Here is a 17,906-nt window from a genome sequence, read left to right as displayed (position 1 = left end):
CAAAGAGTCACTTCATATTTTAATAACAAAATTTGCATCAGCGTTGACGTTGAGAATCGACAAATTAACTTGGTTACAAGAAAAGTAGTGTACCTAATCGAGTTTATTAGCCTGCAATGAGCTGGCTGACAAGCTCGGCCGCACAATAACAAGAGTCGACCCAGACAAAAAGTCGCTCAGCAGAAACGCGTTTATTTTCTGACCCATTGGTTCCGCGCAAGCTTTTTGTCGACAATAACGCGAGGTGGAGCCGAGACAGTGACAGTCGGCACAATGGTACCGACTCGAAAGCGAGTTCGTTTGCCGACCGCACTATAAAACAGAGCTGCACCAGTGAAAATGACAACATTTGCAGAGAGCACTTGCAGCAGCTAACACCATGGTTTCCCTCAAATTCGTAAGTGTTTCAATTTTTCAATTTTAATTTAGCTCTTTTGGTGATATTCAATTAATTTTTGCCACAGATGATCGTCCTGGCCGTGGTGCTGATCGCCACCTTGAGCACAGTTTCTGCGCGCATGTACCTTCTGGAAATCGACGACGGTAAGTGACACGATTTTCCAAACGCATGACCAGAACAAACGCTCGATTTGAAAACGGACTTTTGAATTATTATGCGCCGCAGCGGACACGATGAGGCACAAAAGACAGGGCTATTGGGCCCCGAAAGACGAGTACCGCGCGGTTCCGTCCAACCACCGACCGAAAAACGCAGAATCAGGTGGCGGCGGCGTCTTCTCATTTGTCAAGACCAACAAGCACGGTCACGTCTCGTGGGGCGTGCGATACCCCGGCGGCAACCACTGACCCTGACGTGCACGACATTCAAACTACCCTGCACAAAACGAGTATTTATATTTTCGAACATCAGTACAGCAGCGAGTAATGATTGAATTGGTTGGGTTAGCTGTTATTTGACTGCTGCATGACTTGTTCCAATCTAAAACCTGACGATTTGACTGTGATACACTTTATTGGTTGGACCTCACACTAGAATAAATGTCCACGTTTTGATTAAAAGCACACTCTTTTAATTTCAATATGAAATTTACTAACATCTTACATTGAAAGTTAGTGGAATTGCACCTGATTTGATCGTTTACAAATTGCATGAAATAATCAACAAGTATAAAAGACACTCCTCCTGTTACAAGATAACAACTCAGTACCAGCACAAGAGAAACTTAATTTTAAATCAGCGGCCTCTCAACAATTTCCTTTTCCAGGTCAAGAGTTCCAAGCGCGCCTGCACGACGCTCCTCTGAGCCGCGCGCGTCGCAGCCCCGGCAAGGAAGGGGTCGTCGGCCCCGTGCACACCTACGTGAAGACCGACAAGCACGCTAACTTCAAGTGGGGTGTCAAGCACCACGTTGGCAAGGAGTACGCCGGCTAGGGAGACGCTCAACCAACAAGCACCCTTGCTTCCCCGAATTGATCTCATTCAAATTCGCAGCTCCCTCGAAAGTGAAAATAATTCATGCAACCACCGATCAGCAACCTGTAGCTTTTTGTTGACTAATTTTAATTGTTGTACCCATCGTCATTCATGTTTAAATCAGCAATAAACTTTCATTCCCATACATGAAGCATATAATTCCAATTTGGCACCATTTTTTTGCAATCTGAAAGGATGTGTTCCCTTTCTTATGTAACACACGCGGTTATCGCATTGCCGCGAGTACTCGCGCAGGTGTGGTTTCTGAATGTATAAATAGATGTTATCCTGCCAATTCGTGCGGCAGTGAAAGTGATTTCGGGCGGAGAAAGGCGTACATCTCGCGTTTTAAATGCTCCATTAGAGAAAGTCGAGCGACGATCTGGAGCGGCGGCGAGTAAAAGTGTATTCGCCAGCCACGCACCTGACCATTAAAATGAAAATCGTGTAACAAACAAGGCAGAGTGAGTTGGTTTTTGTACAAATTTTTTATTGCACCACACGCATTCCGCGAAGAGAACAAAAATACAAAAGCGGTCCGCGCGGACAGGCACTTGACTTTTTCGGCGGCTCACTATAGAAACAGGAAGTAACGCAGTCACACTGGTTGAATTTTGAGTCTTTCAACACGAGCAATAATTGTCGTGTCAGCCTCGCTCTGCTGTTCGCTTGCTTCGAGGAGCAACTCAAACGGCGGCGGGCTGCTGGTACTGCTGGGCCTGATACTGCTGCTGGGGCTGGTACTGTTGTTGCTGGTACTGCTGGGGCTGGGGCTGGTACTGCTGCTGGGCCACTCTGGGGGCGGCGGCGCGCTGGGCGGCCTGGGTGGCAGGGGCGGGGGTGGGGATCAACACCTTGATGTCGGTGGGCTCGCGGATCACCTCGGCCTGGAAAATTATCGACGATTAATTCTCAGCAAATCAGGAGAAGCTATTGAAATTGTCACCTTGAATCCTCCGACGGGGTCGGCGGTGTAGGTGACGGTGCGGATGAATCCGTCAGAGTCGACGACGCTGTAGCTTCCCTTGATCTGGTCTCCCTCACGCTGCTCCTTGCGGTTCTGGTAGTTGGTGAACTGATCGTCCTTGACGTCGAAGGAGAAGTTGTAGGCGGGATTGGGCTGTGAAAATATAAATTATTGTTTTTTAAATCGGCCTCGTCATTGTTTGATCCGTATCGAATCGCAGCTGACATTTTGGCATTTAATTAGCTGCGTGAAAAATTAATAGAGCTGCCGGTTGACTGGCCGAGAGAAAGTGGTTTTTTGCTAACGGCAGTCAGCGGCTCATCAATGCCGGTTCTCACGCCGATCCGATTGCGTCACGCGCGTGCCATTCGTTTTAATGTGAATCACACCAAAATACTCACGTCGTAGTCCTCCTCGGGCTGCTGGGTCTGCTGGGCAGGGACGCGGCGGAGGGCGTTGGCGGCCTGGGGACGGGCCTGGACTGCCCTCTGGGCGGCGAGGGCCTGGTTCTGGTAGTCCTGGATGGGGGCGGCAGCGGGGGCAGGAGCGGCGGCGGCCACGGGGGCGGGGGCAGGCGCGGCAGTGCGGTAGGCGAACTGGGCGGGGGCGGCGGCCACGGCAGGCCTGTAGGCGAACTGGGCAGGGTTGATGGCGACGGCGGCCGGGGCGGGGGCGGCGCGGTACAGGGCCTGCGGACGACAGAGAGAAAATGCTCTAGTTTTCACTTTCATTCATTAATTCTATCGCGCGTAAACTGGATTTGGACGCGGACGATTTCTCGAGAGTGTGTGGAATGTGCCAGCGATAGGTGTAATCCGCGGCAGTGTAAAAGAGTGCAATTGAGAGCGAGCGGTAAGAGGTAATTGTCTGCTCGCCGAGATTTCACTTTGATTAATTGCGATAGTATGCGGTTGTTACGGACACTTCAGGTTATAGAGAGCGAGAGCCGAGTAATTGTTTTACTACATCCGTAGATTCTTCGTGAAATCTAACAAAGTTGTCGATTAAAATTAGTCCAGATCAAAATTGCCAAAACAAGACAGGGATTTAAAGCATAATTATTTGACTGTGCTAAAAATTATACTTTAGACACGTGTATGGTGTTGCAGAAAATAATAAATTTATCTGCGCAAAATTGTAAGGAAATGCTCACCTGTTGGGGCACAGCAACGGCGGCAGGGGCGGCAGTGCGGTAGATGGGGGGCAGGGCGCGGACCTGCTGGCCGAAGCCGGCGGGGGCGGCGGCGATGTACGTGGGGGCCGGGCCCTGGGCCAGGTACTGCTGCGGCTGCAGCTGCAGCTGCTGCTGCTGGTGCTGCTGCACGGGCACCACGCCAGCGCGGGCCACGCCGAGGGCCGCCAACAACAGTGTCGCCTGGAAAAGCTCGAACGTTAGGTTTGGCCGCGATCGGAAAGCAGCGAACGGCACACTCACCTTCAGCATCTTTTGAACGTGTCTGAGTCGATGACTAAAATAAAACTGCAGAGTGAGGTTGCGCGCCGCCGGTTTTATAGGCACCGCGGCCGGCTGCATATCACGGTGGGCGGGGTGTTTGGAGAAAGAGCAGCGGCTGCAGGACCCGTTTTCAGAAGGGACGGCGCTCTCACTAGACCGATCTCGATAGGATAGGTTTTCATGAGCCGCCGCCGCCGCCGCATCTATCATCGCGGTCGCCACCCTAATATCGGCGGATCAATTAGCACTTTTGACATTTCTGCAATCCTTCCTGGATCAAAAGGCGTCTCAATTAGACACGTAATTAGGAAGGAACCACTAATCGTGCTGCAAATTACGCTATTTCTAAAAAATGGAAATCAGACTTTTTTTATATCAAATCGAGTCCAGCGTGTCGCTTTGTTGCATTATTTACCGTTCAACCAGTTTAGCATAAATTATATGTGCGAACAGCTGACGGCTGATTATGTGAACATGAAATTGGGTCTCAGTACTGCTGGGCATCTCAAATGACCTGCACCTGCACGACCACTTTTATTTCCTTATTCAGAACAAACGCGCCGCAGCACGAATATTAGAGCAAATAATTGCTCCACTCACAAGCGCTAAACAATAATCCGTAATTTCAGCCTATAAATAGAAACAGGCCAATTCTTAAATGGGCTGTTTACTCCGCGTCTCCATTACAAACACTCAAAAATACTCAGTGGTCCCTTTGGGGGGACATTGACCGAAGAGATTTTTATTTTATCAAGCTCATACTTGCAGGGTGTAAAGCCAAAACTCTGGATTTTTTATTCCAACGCCACAATCTTTAAGCTAGATTCGAAGACTGGATTGCAAACATCATTGAATCAACTTTTTTATTTTAATTTTAACTTTCAAGGAAAATGGCAATAAAGACAGTATGTGATTAACTTCCTTAATTTGAATTATATTACAGTTTTAATCCGTTTGAATCACGACTAAAGCTCGCCATTTTTTTATGTTTTCACTGACTTGGTGCGATTTTTAACTTTAGAAAAACAGTTAAATCGCATTCAATTGTCTGTGGAACCAAATCAGAGGTCGTCTCATAGAATGAAAATTGATGAAATACGCAACACCATAATTACAACTGGATGCGATCTTTGGCCTGTGTTTATAGAAGGAACGTGTAAAGGAAGCATTGCAAAATGTTAATTGCCATATAGCCTGGGAAAGAAGCCACCTTTTATTCATCTCACGGCTGCTACGGCTGATGAATGGATTATGGAAAAATTCAATCACGATCTGTGTAGTGTGCAAATCATATTCGCCCTTCACTTCGACAAAAGCAAAAAGGGTGTGTACGCGAAACCCACATGTGAGTGCGAGAATTGGTTCTTCAATTTCTTGAGCGCGCCGCGAGCGCACAAAGAACATTTTTATTAATCAAGACGTTTTCTTCTCGACAACAATCTCGGCATTCCTGCCCTAGTTAATTCACTTCCACGAGTGCAAAAAGTGCGGCGAATGAAAAAAGAGACACTAATGGATTTAGAGTGGGCGGACCACCTCGCGTTTGTTTCTCTTATGCAACAAGTCGGGCGGGGGGCGGACTGGCTAATTTGGTGCCAAATTATTGCCCGCCGCAACGCATGAAGCAACTTGACCGCGGGGAATTATCTCGGTTTGAAATAGCAGCAGTTTCTATACGATAGAAAGATGTACCGGATCTTCGCGCACGCTAACTTTCAAAAGGCTGCATGAAAATTCATGATGTGCGAAAAGCAGGCCAATTTCGGTTCGGGTACATGTTTTTGTGCCCGCGCGAACGCACGCGCCGATTACAAGAGCGTTCGAGAGGTGCCATTGACATTGCTTGTCGCTGAATTTCCACTCGAGTGCGTCCAGAACATAGGAAAATCACGCAAATTGGATGCCGGCCCGACGTGCACAATTGTCGCTCGTTAGACGCGCGGCGGCAGTAATGAGCATAATAACACCACTGTCTCCTATTCAATAGCGCAAATATTCGCGTTCGATTTTGCCGAGACTGAGAGTGTGTATATACGATTGGCGGTGGCTTGGCTCGGATGCGGACCCGGCTAACACTTTCACAAGAGCTGATCCCACGACCCAACTTCCGCAACTTTTTCACATATCACCTACACTTATGCTTTACTAGCTTGGCTGCCGTGACTCCCTTCAATTCTCCCTTCGGTCACTTTTCGTCTGGTGAGAATAACCAGTTTTGAGCGTGGTTGTGGCCAAATATATTCACGAATTGAGTCTGGTTCTCGCAATTTTTTTTATTTGGGTTTAGGAGCGAATATTTAATTTTAGCTTTTTATCCGCTGTCGCGTTTATAACAGGTTTCAACATATTTATGTGTGGTAAGTTTGATTTTTTCTCTTCACGCAACAATTGTAATTAGAAATCAAATTCTTGCCGGATCTTAGACTTTTAGCCAGGAAATTGGCTAATGGCGCATTGGCAATTCACGCTAACTACCAGGTCTTGCTGCTCTGTTTTTGTCATTTTGCAAACATACAAAAATAAGAAATTTTCTCAGTTTTCAGATTATATGTTAAGTTTTATGCTCTACAATTCTATTCAATTCAATTTATTTGACTCTCAGCATGCATAGTAGAACATACGTACAGGTGATGATGTTCTCACATGCACCCTATCTGATTGCAAATTACAAACTAACACAAACAATATTACTATTATTATTTTTGTTAAAGATTTTTAACAAAGGAGAAATATTCCTGCGCAGAGTAAACTTTGTGAAGGTACAGGAATGCCTTTAAGGCAGCCGAAAATTCTTTGAAACGGGGCTCTAGGCGCAGTGAACTAGCCAGGGCATTATATGTATATGTTAGCTAGTGGGTTCTGCTTTGAATCAAATAATTAACCCATATGTGAGAATAAATTTCTATTTTTTTTCGGGAACGTCAAAGATGACCCACCAATCGATTTACATAAATCGATGCACCATAAAAAGGAATTCTAAGCTTTGTAAGAACCGGGCAATTCTTATTTTTGCTTTTTGTAAAGTACCAGACAGGATGCATTGCATGGTAATTTAGGTTTTTGCTCGACCTTCTAAAATGTTTATGTGTCGTTTGACGCGAACAAAAAGGCATTGTGTTGTATAGGATCGTGCTGTGTGAAATAAATAATAGAAGTTGCGTAATGAAATGCCAGGCTTTCGAATGTGAAAGATGTAATAGGGGTTAATAGGGTTTGTTTGTTTCTAGTGACTAATTGTAAGAGAGCTTTGTCTTTCCCGAGAATTTTCTAATTACGTTTAATTCCTTTAGAAATAGTTCAAGGTCCTCTCAGCACCGAAAGTCTTCAACTAGGTTGAGTCCGATTTTTCTCAGATGTTACGTCCATTTTAATTTGCATTAGTAGTTAGTGTGCAAACAAAAAAATTCTTAGCTCGCCTTTTATGCACCTGACATATCCTAAATTCTATACAATATTTACAAAAATTTGCATGACGGGTTCGTGAGTTCAATTTTACATATCCTTTAGAAGGAAATGTCGCGTTTGTCGGTGGGGTATCTGTTCAACAAAATTTGGAAGGCTTTTTGGTATCAGAAAAAGACTCTCACGGGGGCGGATTACGGCACTGTTTTTTTAGCTCGACCTTGAAACACTGTACAAAATGCTATCTAGGGGTGCCAGACTTCCAAAGCTAAAACCCGGAGATTTTGAACTCGAAAACCCGGAGATCCCTATACTCCCCGTGTTAAAATTTTCAGTCCCAAACCCGGAGATCTCCGGTCGAAGCCCGGAGAGTGGCAGCCCTAATGCTATCCTTATGCCCAGCGTTGCCATTTTCTCTCAAGGTTGCGTTGCCGTAAATCCGCCCCCAGGTAAAACCCTGACAAAAAGTTAAGAGAATTTACAGAGGCCATCCACCTGTAAAAAAATATAATGCTCTCTCTTGCTTCCCTGAATAATTCATATAAATGCGGGTATTCGAGCAATGTGTATTTATGACAAATGAATTATGCAATTGTCCTAATTGGCTCCGTTTGCACATATTATTTGAACTCACTCTCTGCTGGCGAGTGGAGAGCAGTTTGGATGTGTTTCTGGCAATGGAAGGAATCGTGTTCACCGCCATGCTCGGTCAGTCGTCATCGTTAGTGAAATTTAGCAATACACGAATTTGCAATTATATAGCGAGAGCAGTGCGCGCGATCACCTAATGGCATTATAAGTCGATAATCGTGTGCATTAGCATTAAGAATCCGCTCAAAACGCAGCCGACTTTCATAAAATTAATTCATCTGCAAGAAATTGGAAGCACATCATCAAGGTTTGGAGAAAGAGGCGCTCGATGATTTAATTACCCTTAATTTATGCACGCACGCATTTCACCAATTTAAGTGAGGGGAAAGATAACGAGAAATCGTATATATGACTCATAAAGTTTCCATCTCCTCAATTATAGAAGCTAGTAAATTATCATTGCCCCCTTTTACATACAATTGTCACTCGTTGTTTTCGCACCGATTCGTTTTATGTCTCGGGATGCAACAAAATAAACCGATTTAACGCTTTCACGTTTTTGTTTCGACTAGCCGCTGACAGCTAGACCATTTATCTGTGTAAAAGCGTGACTTTGTGCAAAAATACTTTACGAGCGGCGTGTTTATCAACAAGGGTCAACACAACTTTCATTTTACTCGCGTATGAATTATTAATTCTCTCTGTCTAAGGAAGAAAAGCATTAGGAAATGAGCCTAACAAGTTGTTTATTTTATATCAGTATAGGAAATGTTGTTTTTAGGAATGAAAACATCTCAGGCTTGTTTTAATTATAATTATATTTTATTCCATCTCTTCTTTACAATGAGCTGCTCTAAACAGAGTTGTGCTACATAATGTTGTGTACTTTTGAAGCAGCAATTGTTCATGTACACCATCGGTTAATAGTAAAAATAATATTATTATGCATTCACATTGCTGTGTACCTCTATCGATTTTTATGCCCGCTCAGATGGACACAAAAGGTTAAAGTATTTTTACAAACGATCTCCCTAAATAGTAATTTTTTTTCTTCTTAAATATTCAAGATGCCAAGTTTATTAAATCTCACAATGAACAACAAAGGGTGACGAGGAATTAAAGTGGCAGAAATCGAGCTTTTCGCGCTTTCTTTTCTTTTCTTTCATTTTTTTGTGTGAATATAAATATATATTAATCATATAAGCAACAACAATAATGGAAATATCCAGTAGGATTAGATACACCAGTCTTTATATTATCAAGTAATTTTAGCTGCTATTTACAAGTGTCCTCCTTAATATGTATTGTACATTCCTATTTTCCGTTAATGCTATACCCTAATATAATTTAAATGTTTATCAAGATAACAACTTAGACGATACATGGTGCCAAAATCTATTAAAAAAACCGGTTTTTGGAAAATAAAAGCCGAGGGCAGCGGCCCCACCGGATCTGATTTATTACGTGTTAATCACTGTACACTCTTAATACCACCATTTTACTTTGGTTAGAGAACAGAACCAGTGAGCGGCTGTACATTTGACGTTTTTCACGCTGTTAAAAACCCAAATTTTTGTGTGTATGGCACAGTTCCTGATTGAAAAATTTGTATATCCACAGGCGAAGACAGTACAAAGTATACAAAGTTGAAAAATGCCTGAAAGAGTTACAAGTTTGGTTTCCTGCGCAGCTTAGAGCGTTATTCCTAGCAGTTTAGCTTTAATAACCTGCATAAAGGGATAAGAGTTAAACACATCAAGTACTTTACAAAACATTATTTGAAGCATGGCCGGCTAAAGTCGAGGGCGGTTCGTCTACAAATTTCATCACAATGACACCCATGGAGGCCAACACAAAAAAACACTTAAAATCCCATTTCAACGCAGTGCGGTTCCCTGCAGACCATCGCGACGAGACAACTAATAAAGAATATCCGGAAAAGAGGGTGCGAGTGCAAGGTGGTTGTTGAGTGCAGTTAAGGTCGTCGGCTGTGAAGTGAAGGCAGTGATGGTGCTCATTGGCCTCCGAGACCTTGCCTTTTTTCCTCTTCTAGCATGGCGTCCAACTCGTCTGTCAGGTTAGCAAGCATGTTGCCGATGTCGTTAAGCACGTCAGCTGGTTCCTGGCCCTCATCCGTTCTGCAAAAACAGTTTGAAAATAAAATATTTTAAGCTCTGAACGTTGGTTCAACGAAAGATACATTTCCCTCTCACAATAAACGCAATAACCTGCTCACCCTGACACTAATCTCCCGCAAAAAGGGGAAGTTTTTTCACTGCAATGCAGTATGTTTTGACAAGAGATAATAATTTTCAAGAGGAATTAACTGAATCCACACCTAAATTCTAATTTTTTAAATTTAAAAAAAAATTAATTTCTCGTCATTTCTTGAAAAGGAGTCAGATTTAAAAAAAACTTGAATTATTTGGAATTTACTCAGTGAGATGGGTCAAATGGTGTACGATTTTTCCTAATATTTCTGACAGAAAAATGCTCTGGGGGAAAAATGCAAAAAATTAAAAGCTTGTGGCAGAGTTTTAATATTTTCTAAATTAATTGTCATCAAATCAAGCTTCATTTTGACCATTTCAATTTGTTGAAAATTGTTATTTTGTGAATTAAGAAAAATATAGCTTCACTTACCTATAAGAAAGCGGACTTGGTTCCTGAACAGATTGCGACTTTTGCACCCTTTTAGGGGACGAGAACTCTGCAATGATCAGACGACAGGATTATTTCTTTATTCAAAAACTCGTAAACAAATGTCTCGTCACCTGCTGGATTTGGAGGCATTGGCCTGTTCGCTCTTTGCTTTATTGTTCCAGCGTTCTCGTTAGCAAACGGCAAGGAATCAGACTCAGTGCTTGAGCTTGACTGCAAGTGGACAGATTCGAATTAGATCCAATAACGACCTGCAGGTTTGGTTAAAATATGTACCTTGAAACTGGCGTCAGAGCCATTCCTGTTTTGCTGCATGGCAAGGCTGCCGATGAGTTCAGTCTCGTGCATGTCCCAGCCCTGGTGAGGCTGCTGCTGCCGGTTGCTGGCCAGGGTCAGCGCTTCCAGTTGCTGCCTGGCCGCGGCCATGGTGGTCGGCTCTCCACTCATCACAGGATGCTCCATTCCATCGCCTGCTGTTTTCAAACCGCGTTCGTGAATTGATTCGTAAGGAAGAGTGTTGGTTGCTTCTTACTTTTACCTGGCCTAGGAAACCGTTTCGGAGGCGACGGTGGAGGTAGTCTTTGACACGACGGGTCGAACTGGACGAAATATTTCTCGCGCTCAGTCAACTCTCTTGGCAGGCTTTTGTAGGACAGCGGCGGAGGTATCGTCTTGATTTCTTGGTTGCAAAACTGCTGGTTGTTTGGCTGCGGCCGCGTTGCCATCACCTGTTGGAATTGGCCCTCTATTACTTCCTCGGGTCGAAGCGTTTTAAATATTGAAATGAAATCCAAAATTGGTTTTCAGCAAGTCAAAAGAAAAAAATATGAAGTGAAGAATGCACAGTGGCAGGATTGAGTCTGAAATCCTGTCTTTAAATCCAAATGGTGGCGCCATCTGTTGGGGTGAATTCAATTCTACTGACCTTGGCCACGGGTCTGGGCTTGGCGAGCCCCCTGGGCCTGGGCAGCGTGCCCCCTCCCTCGTGCAGAGCGGCCATGGCCACCTCGTTGGTCGGCGTGATGTCCCCGTCGTCGTAGCTGCGCGGCCGCCAGCAGGCGGGTCCGGGGCCAGGCGCCAGCACCATTGGCCTCGGGTGGATCTGCACCTCGGTAGCACCGAACGTCGAGTAGGTGGGCTGCTCCTCCTGGCCCTCCAGGCTCTCCAGGGACTTGCCGCGGGCGCCGCGGATCTGCGAACGAAAATGCGACGTGAGCGAGGAACGAACGGACGGACGGGCGCGATTCTCGTGAGATAAATAATATATATATCGGTTATATAACAGGCAAGGCAGACAGAAAGAGGAAAGGCTCGACTGTACCTTGATGGGCACAAACTCAGGGTAGCTGCAGATCTGGGCGGTGGTGACGAACTGGTGCCGCTGCATGTGGAAGAGCTCGCCCTGCAGGGGCCGATCGGGACTCCAGGTTTGCCCGGTGGCGTTGCCTGGCAACTGCAACTGTTGGAACTGCTGTAAGGAGGGCGCCATGCGGTGGAAAGTTTGGAACGAGGAGGACGTTAAACACTCATGCTGCGAGGAGTAGTCAGTGCCCACGGTCGTGATCAACACATCCTAAATGAGGGGAACATTGATGGTCAGCATAACAAAAATTAAAATTATTCATTTCTGTGCCTTTCTTGTAGATATTTAAACAGTCTCAAAGGCACTTTGATGTCAGAAGAATCAAATGATAAATCTGTGTTTAGGCGATAATGAGTGCCCAACATGCAGACTAGCAGCATATATTTGTATCTAAAGCATCGTCCATCAAACAAATCAAGAGAGTGCTTTGTGGCCATGCTACATTTTCTCCAGTTAGCACAGCAATAATGCACGCAGACAGGATGAGGATGGCAGGTAGATTCTGCTCAAGTTTGCACAATTCAGCAAAATCCACGAGTGATAATGTAAAGGGGCAATGTTTGAAAGTATTTCCAATTTTTAAAAGTGAGATCTGCTGCTTACTCTAATGGCGGGAATGGACTGTGTTTGTGTGTGTGTGTGTGTGTTTTATGAATAATGGTATCTAAACGGTTTGCGGTGCTTCTAGCTCACCTGGTGCGGGAAGCCAGGCAAAGGTCTTTTGCCCGCCTGGATGTCTTTGACTCTTTTGATCGCTAGCAGAATTTTCTTCTGGTGACCCAGTTTGACGATGCCCGTTTCCTCCAAGTCTTCCCAAGCCAGCTGTGCCGCCTGCTCAACCGTTTTGTATCCCTGTTGGGCCATCCCAGGCCCGTACTCTTCCAAACGCAAAATTCGCAGCCACTCGTCAAGAGATCCCTAAAGGGAGCAATAAATTATTGTTATTTAATTAGTCAACGTTTAACTAGTTAAAAAAATTGAATATGGCTAGATCATTTTCATTTGGGAAAAATTGTCGGCTAAAATTTTAATTTACCAACAAAGACATTTTATCATGAAGATTATATCAAGCTTTCCAAAAAAGTTTAATTTAATTCCCTTATAAGAATTTATCAATTGTAAGGAAACCGAAAAAAACCCAGGGAGCTTTTCAGCCCAAAAATAATTTTACTCTGTTCCATGAAGAATAGAAATGCGGACAAAATGATTGATGGTCTAAACAAATAGCCCAATAAATGATAGCAAATTATTTTGTTGCGAGAAGAACACGCAAACAACACAAGGTGGTATAAGCATTAAACAGGTAAGAGAGAGTGGCCAGTGACGATACTGGAACTGGTTTCCAATTTTTTACTTTTATTCGCAACGTGCGCAAGGCAAGAGCAAGATGGATTAATATTTTTTTGCTCACCGGTATGAAGTCTGGCAGGCCGTCAGGAATGTTCAGCTGGGCGATTTCTGCCTTGAGCTTTTTCCGGTGGTTTGGCTTCTTGATTCCGATAGCAGTCAAGTCCTGAAAAGACGTGGTGGTTAGTCACATGTCACGCAACACGCAGCGAAAAATTTCGAGATGCTCACCACTGGGGTCATCCTCGCCACCATGGCCATGTCGTAGCCGGCGTTGGCGAACAGAGGGAAGTACTCTTCAAAGTGCAGGTCCATCAGCCAAGCGTGCATCGCGTCCTGGTCCTGCAAAATGGAAATTCGATTTTGGCGAAAGGATTTAATCGAGCGACTCCTTATTGAAATTGCTAAATGGATGAAAGCAGACTATATCACGAATCCGCCGGAAAAGTAAATTAAATTCCTTTCAACACAAACGCGAAAGGAATTTTATTAAGTAAGACCTCTCTTAAATATTGGCAATATCGATTTTCTTTAAACAGACTGCGCCGAAAAGCATTTGCGATTCGTTTTATTCATTCTTATTCTCCTGCGAGAGCGCCCGCGGCGCCACGTTCAACACAAAGAGTGCGATTTATTATTCAGAGAGGCTGCCGTCTTTTTGTTGAAACACGTTTTTAAAAAAAAATCAATCGCGCAAAGTTCAAGGGCAAATGATATTTTCGTGATTCATGCCTCTGAGGGCCGCGTTTTCATTAAAAATACGCAAAAGGATCGAGAGATTTATTTCTGCAGCTTCCTGAGTGTCGCCGATTCTGTAATTACACCAAGGAATTCCACCGAAAACGTGTAATTATCGGCCTGATTTACGAGGACTCGAATTTGCATGGATCGTAATTTAATGCCTCTTACCGGAACGCCTTGCTTAAGAAGTCTCTCTACCCTGGTGGCTGCGGTGGCGTGGTCGCTGCCGATGGACGACGAGGACAGCGAGCACCTCGGACTGTCCAGCATGGAGGACCGAGTGGCGTTGGTCGGACAAGGCAGGTAGCCCGAGGCCCGTCCACTGTCCAAGCTTGCAGTGCTGTGGCGACAGCCTCCGCTGCTCGAGCCGGAACCAGACGAACCAGGACTGTCTCTGCCGGGACTCTGCAATGGCGGAATTACATAAAATGAATTATTAAATAAATTGAGACGAGGGACTTCATTTTCCATGAGGTTAAAAAAAATTGTAAAAACTGGTAAGAACGTCAGCAACCAATCAGAGAAGCGATTGGCTCTCTGATTGGACTCAAGATCGAGACATCAGCGTCACAACGACTAGCAGAGCAACTTGTCACTGCTGTCTCGATCAACTGCGTCAAATCAGAGAACCACAATGCCTTCTCTGATTGGTCGCCGGCGTTCTTGTGGCTAGGTTCAGACCAAAATGAACCATTTTTACGTTGCTACCGATTTTCTGCAAGCCGAGTTGAATTTTCAAACGAGTGATTCAAGCCTCAGGAATCAATCGGCGTGGTCAAAAATAATTTTTCATGTGAACGTTGCCAGTAAAATGCTATTCCAAATAAAACAAACATCAATTACGGCAGATATAAGAGATTCGTGACGATATGCGAAAACAATAGCGATATTTGGTATGTAAACCACCTTGTTGCGATGATGTAATGCTCCTTGCATTGCAAGCAGAAAAGGGCGATTATAGCGAGAACAAAGCTTATATGCTGGCCAATCGCTTGATCTCGGACAAAATCTATTGTGTTTGGTAGGCTAGACAAACGACAAAGTGCGTGTATTCACCGGAAAAGGATGCTTTGCAGGGAAAAATTAACATTCACAGCGTGCGGTTTGCGCTGGGCACGACGCCTAATTGCCACTTCTTGGCTTTTTCGTTTTGCTTTGTTTAGCGGGGGGATGCGCCAGCACGCAGCAAAGCCATAAACACGCCGGCGAAGAAAGCAAGAAAGGCTTTTTTTATTCACGCGCGCACGTGCTAATACCAAAACTTGGTGTTTTTTCCGCCGCACGCGGCATTAAAAATTATTACGGCCGGTGTGTGTGTTTAGTCGCTCTGCTGCGGGTGGATTATTTCGCCACCGAGTTTTAGGGGTTGCAAAACTACCGTCTGGCTGTAAAAATTAAGTGCGCGAAATGAAAAAAGGGGGAGGGGTTGGCGAAATAATATACACAGCATTATCGCTCACCTGGGTCATGTCGATTCCTTGATCCTCCTGCTGGTGGAAGTAGGACGCTTTGGCGTGGGACAACTGCGTGAATTGCTGCAAGCACACAACGTGGAATGAGTAAGCCGCAGCCCAAAAGTGCCACTCGCTGCGTTATTCGAGGCGAGAGTGACATCAAACACTTCTGCATTTCAAAAGGAAATCGAAATCCGACCCGTTTTTCATTCAACTCTGCTCCTCCGCTCGTTTGACGCCGACGCGGCACAATGGCGTGAAAAATGACTGCTTCCTAATAAATGCTCACCACTGACCAACAAAATATTTTTAACCTGATGGCATGAACAAAAAAATGAATCAAATCACAAAAATTAACATTTAGGCTTCTTTTCAGCCCTATAAGGCCATAAGAAAAATTGATATTGAATTATAAGCCAACAGACATGACCATAATAGCGAAATTTTTCATAAGTAAACCAGTGTTTTGAATAAAAATATTTAAAAGAAACTTTTTGAAAATGAGCCTTGGTGACCTTTAACCTTGACCTATGACCTCAAATTTGGTGTTCATTCGATCTGGCTTGACGAGAAGAGTTAGACTTTTAGTTTAGACTCTTGACTTTTAAATTTCATCAACTCGTTCTCAAAAATTCGATAAAATGTCCCGTAAAACCCGCGAAAATATAATTTTTAGTTCCTCTTAAGAGTTGGTGTAAATTTCGTCTGGTCATCGTGATTTTTGCTCATCAGTTTTTGTAATACCTTTTCCCATTGAATTTTTTAGAGAGCACAAAAGTAAGACCGTCATAAATCAAGGTTAATTAGCCATGTAGAGCGACCAATAAATTAAAGCAAAGCTCTAAAACAAAGGTCCTTCTCGGAATGAAACGACGGAGGAGCTGTTAAAAGGCGCAATATAAAAAAGCGTTTCGCCGAAGGGAAAATTTTCCGCCGGCGCCGACGGAGTGGAAATAAAGAGGCGCAGATGGCGAGGCAAACACTGACCTGCGGGCCTGGAAAAGTGAAGGCCGGATAGTTGAACTGGGCGCCAGGTGACTTTCCCTGAATGCCAGGGTACGCAGGGTCTCCGGGTCCCGAGTGCTGCTCGTCTGCAAAGAAAAGGGCTGAGTTAGTGGCAGGTGGCGCGGCGAAGACGGTCCAGACGCACGGCCAGGGTGGCGCTAAGCCCACCTACACGCCAAATTAATGCAAGGTTGGCCGCCGCAAGACGCAAGAAGCAGGAAAATGAGCCAACCAGCCGCAGCCAGAGAAGAGCATTTTTATTTTCTTCTTCTTCTGCTCTGCTCGCTGGTATCAAGGACGCACGCGGCACAGCGCAATTTATCGTTTTTGATTCGCGTTCGCCGTGCGTGCGTGTCGCCGCGAAACAGCGAGTGGGTTTGCTTTAACGGGAGGCAACCTTCTCGTTTTGGCCCAGGAAATTAGGTTGTTTCCACTCGAATTGGATATTTACACGTTTTACATTCAGATTGGACGTCACTCCAATGTATCTTTCTTTTTTTTGGTGTCACACTACTATGTATGTAAATTGATTTTTATATTTTTGGTGCAAAAGCTGTCGACGAGATAACTGTTTACAAAGTAAGAGCTCATATTTAGTTAATAAACCTAACACGTCTGATTTTCTTTGAATCACTATAGTTATAAATCTAAAATTAATCCCAATCCCGTTTTTTTCTGAAGAAATCGTAGCAATCGCATCATAATAATTCACGAATTAAACCAAATAATCAGCCATTTTTTATAATTTTGAATTGTGATCGAAATATCATTTAATGTCTTATCCAAGGACACAACAACAAGGGAGACCCCGATTTGTTTATCCTGTATATTTATTCAACTCTAGTTGGCGTGGGAGGAGGGGGGAGGCGGACGTGGCGCGTGCCACCAACAAATATTTGGCTTGGGAAATTAGGCGGCAGCCAAAAAAGCAATTTGCGCGTCAAACCCAACATGCAAACAAGGTGATTTTGCCCTCTTAAAAAAAGTGGGCTGCCACTCGAGCGATCCGAAAAGCTCTGCAAATAATCTGAATGCACGTCATTACGTATTTTGCTGGGGCTTCCTTCGGCACGACGATGAATAAACTACTGTGTTCTCTGTCTCGTCATACTATTTTGCGCCCTGCGTGAATTACTAAATACTTTTAACCGTCAGAGGCGCCAGGTGTGGAACTGGAATTACACCCGCTGAGCTCATTTGTCTCAACGCCGAAGCGAAGGCGAAAGAGTTAAGTGGTGCACTCGATTACTCTGCCGACGATGACCACACACTAATAACACTTGTTTATTAATGTGAGATCGTTAATATTGCCACTGATGATTTGATCAGTAATTTATGTCTGACATCTGGGAGTTAATAACGACTTCATCTTTTTACTCACAGAAAACTTATTTAAAATCTAAAAATTAAGAAAAAAGCTAAAGCCTATATCTAAATTGTCATTTAAATTTGTAAGAAAAGTTTGCATGCTAATAAAGCACTGT

At 44.3% G+C, this 17,906-nt stretch overlaps 3 protein-coding genes across 12 annotated transcripts in view; 1 reads left to right on the top strand and 2 right to left on the bottom strand.

Moving 5' to 3' along the window:
- Positions 1-237: 237 nt before the first annotated feature.
- LOC135940157 (uncharacterized) lies at positions 238-1,580 on the top strand. The gene is made up of 4 exons (XM_065484934.1): positions 238-397; positions 465-543; positions 626-724; positions 1,227-1,580. The coding sequence occupies exons 1-4, from the start codon at positions 380-382 to the stop codon at positions 1,391-1,393; spliced, it is 363 nt and encodes a 120-aa protein (XP_065341006.1). The 5' UTR covers positions 238-379; the 3' UTR covers positions 1,394-1,580.
- Positions 1,581-1,904: 324 nt separating this feature from the next.
- On the bottom strand, positions 1,905-3,961 carry Cpr66D (Cuticular protein 66D). The gene is made up of 5 exons (XM_065484933.1): positions 3,838-3,961; positions 3,556-3,777; positions 2,804-3,091; positions 2,382-2,555; positions 1,905-2,322 (listed from the first exon to the last, which is right to left on the bottom strand). Exons 1-5 carry the CDS (start codon positions 3,934-3,936, stop codon positions 2,122-2,124), a joined length of 984 nt encoding a protein of 327 aa, XP_065341005.1. The 5' UTR covers positions 3,937-3,961; the 3' UTR covers positions 1,905-2,121.
- A 4,690-nt stretch (positions 3,962-8,651) lies between these two features.
- The window catches only part of ckn (CRK like proto-oncogene, adaptor protein), a 121,106-nt gene continuing 111,851 nt past the window's right edge, over positions 8,652-17,906 (bottom strand). For 6 of the 10 annotated variants that reach the window (XM_065483555.1, XM_065483552.1, XM_065483551.1 and 3 more), the window contains exons 3-15: positions 16,405-16,508; positions 15,424-15,498; positions 14,132-14,368; positions 13,454-13,564; positions 13,287-13,388; positions 12,569-12,793; positions 11,834-12,085; positions 11,438-11,704; positions 11,045-11,240; positions 10,789-10,985; positions 10,626-10,725; positions 10,495-10,561; positions 8,652-9,989 (exon numbers count right to left, since the gene is read on the bottom strand). In XM_065483555.1, coding sequence (XP_065339627.1) covers positions 9,866-9,989; positions 10,495-10,561; positions 10,626-10,725; positions 10,789-10,985; positions 11,045-11,240; positions 11,438-11,704; positions 11,834-12,085; positions 12,569-12,793; positions 13,287-13,388; positions 13,454-13,564; positions 14,132-14,368; positions 15,424-15,498; positions 16,405-16,508 — 2,057 coding nt within the window. In that variant the 3' untranslated portion in view covers positions 8,652-9,865. The remainder of the gene's footprint in view (positions 9,990-10,494; positions 10,562-10,625; positions 10,726-10,788; positions 10,986-11,044; positions 11,241-11,437; positions 11,705-11,833; positions 12,086-12,568; positions 12,794-13,286; positions 13,389-13,453; positions 13,565-14,131; positions 14,369-15,423; positions 15,499-16,404; positions 16,509-17,906) is intronic. The other 4 variants (XM_065483547.1, XM_065483550.1, XM_065483548.1 and 1 more) reach the window with 4 other exon arrangements.

Source organism: Cloeon dipterum, chromosome 3 (genome assembly GCF_949628265.1).
Source record: "Cloeon dipterum chromosome 3, ieCloDipt1.1, whole genome shotgun sequence".
NCBI classification, from domain to species: Eukaryota; Metazoa; Arthropoda; class Insecta; order Ephemeroptera; family Baetidae; genus Cloeon; species Cloeon dipterum.
Note: the sequence above shows the minus strand (reverse complement) of the source record. Positions and strands in the feature narration are given on the sequence as shown.

What these genes read in the sequence shown, in the direction of transcription:
- LOC135940157 (XM_065484934.1), top strand. An exon ending in CCTTCTGGAAATCGACGACG is followed by an intron (nt 544 to 625) that starts GTAAGTGACACG and finishes TATGCGCCGCAG; the next exon opens with CGGACACGATGAGGCACAAA. An exon ending in GAAAAACGCAGAATCAGGTG is followed by an intron (nt 725 to 1,226) that starts GCGGCGGCGTCT and finishes TTCCTTTTCCAG; the next exon opens with GTCAAGAGTTCCAAGCGCGC.
- Cpr66D (XM_065484933.1), bottom strand. Translation starts at nt 3,936, where the DNA reads ATGCAGCCGGCCGCGGTGCCTATAAAACCGGCGGCGCGCAACCTCACT. An exon ending in CCGTTGCTGTGCCCCAACAG is followed by an intron (nt 3,092 to 3,555) that starts GTGAGCATTTCC and finishes TGTCGTCCGCAG; the next exon opens with GCCCTGTACCGCGCCGCCCC. An exon ending in AGCCCGAGGAGGACTACGAC is followed by an intron (nt 2,556 to 2,803) that starts GTGAGTATTTTG and finishes ATATTTTCACAG; the next exon opens with CCCAATCCCGCCTACAACTT.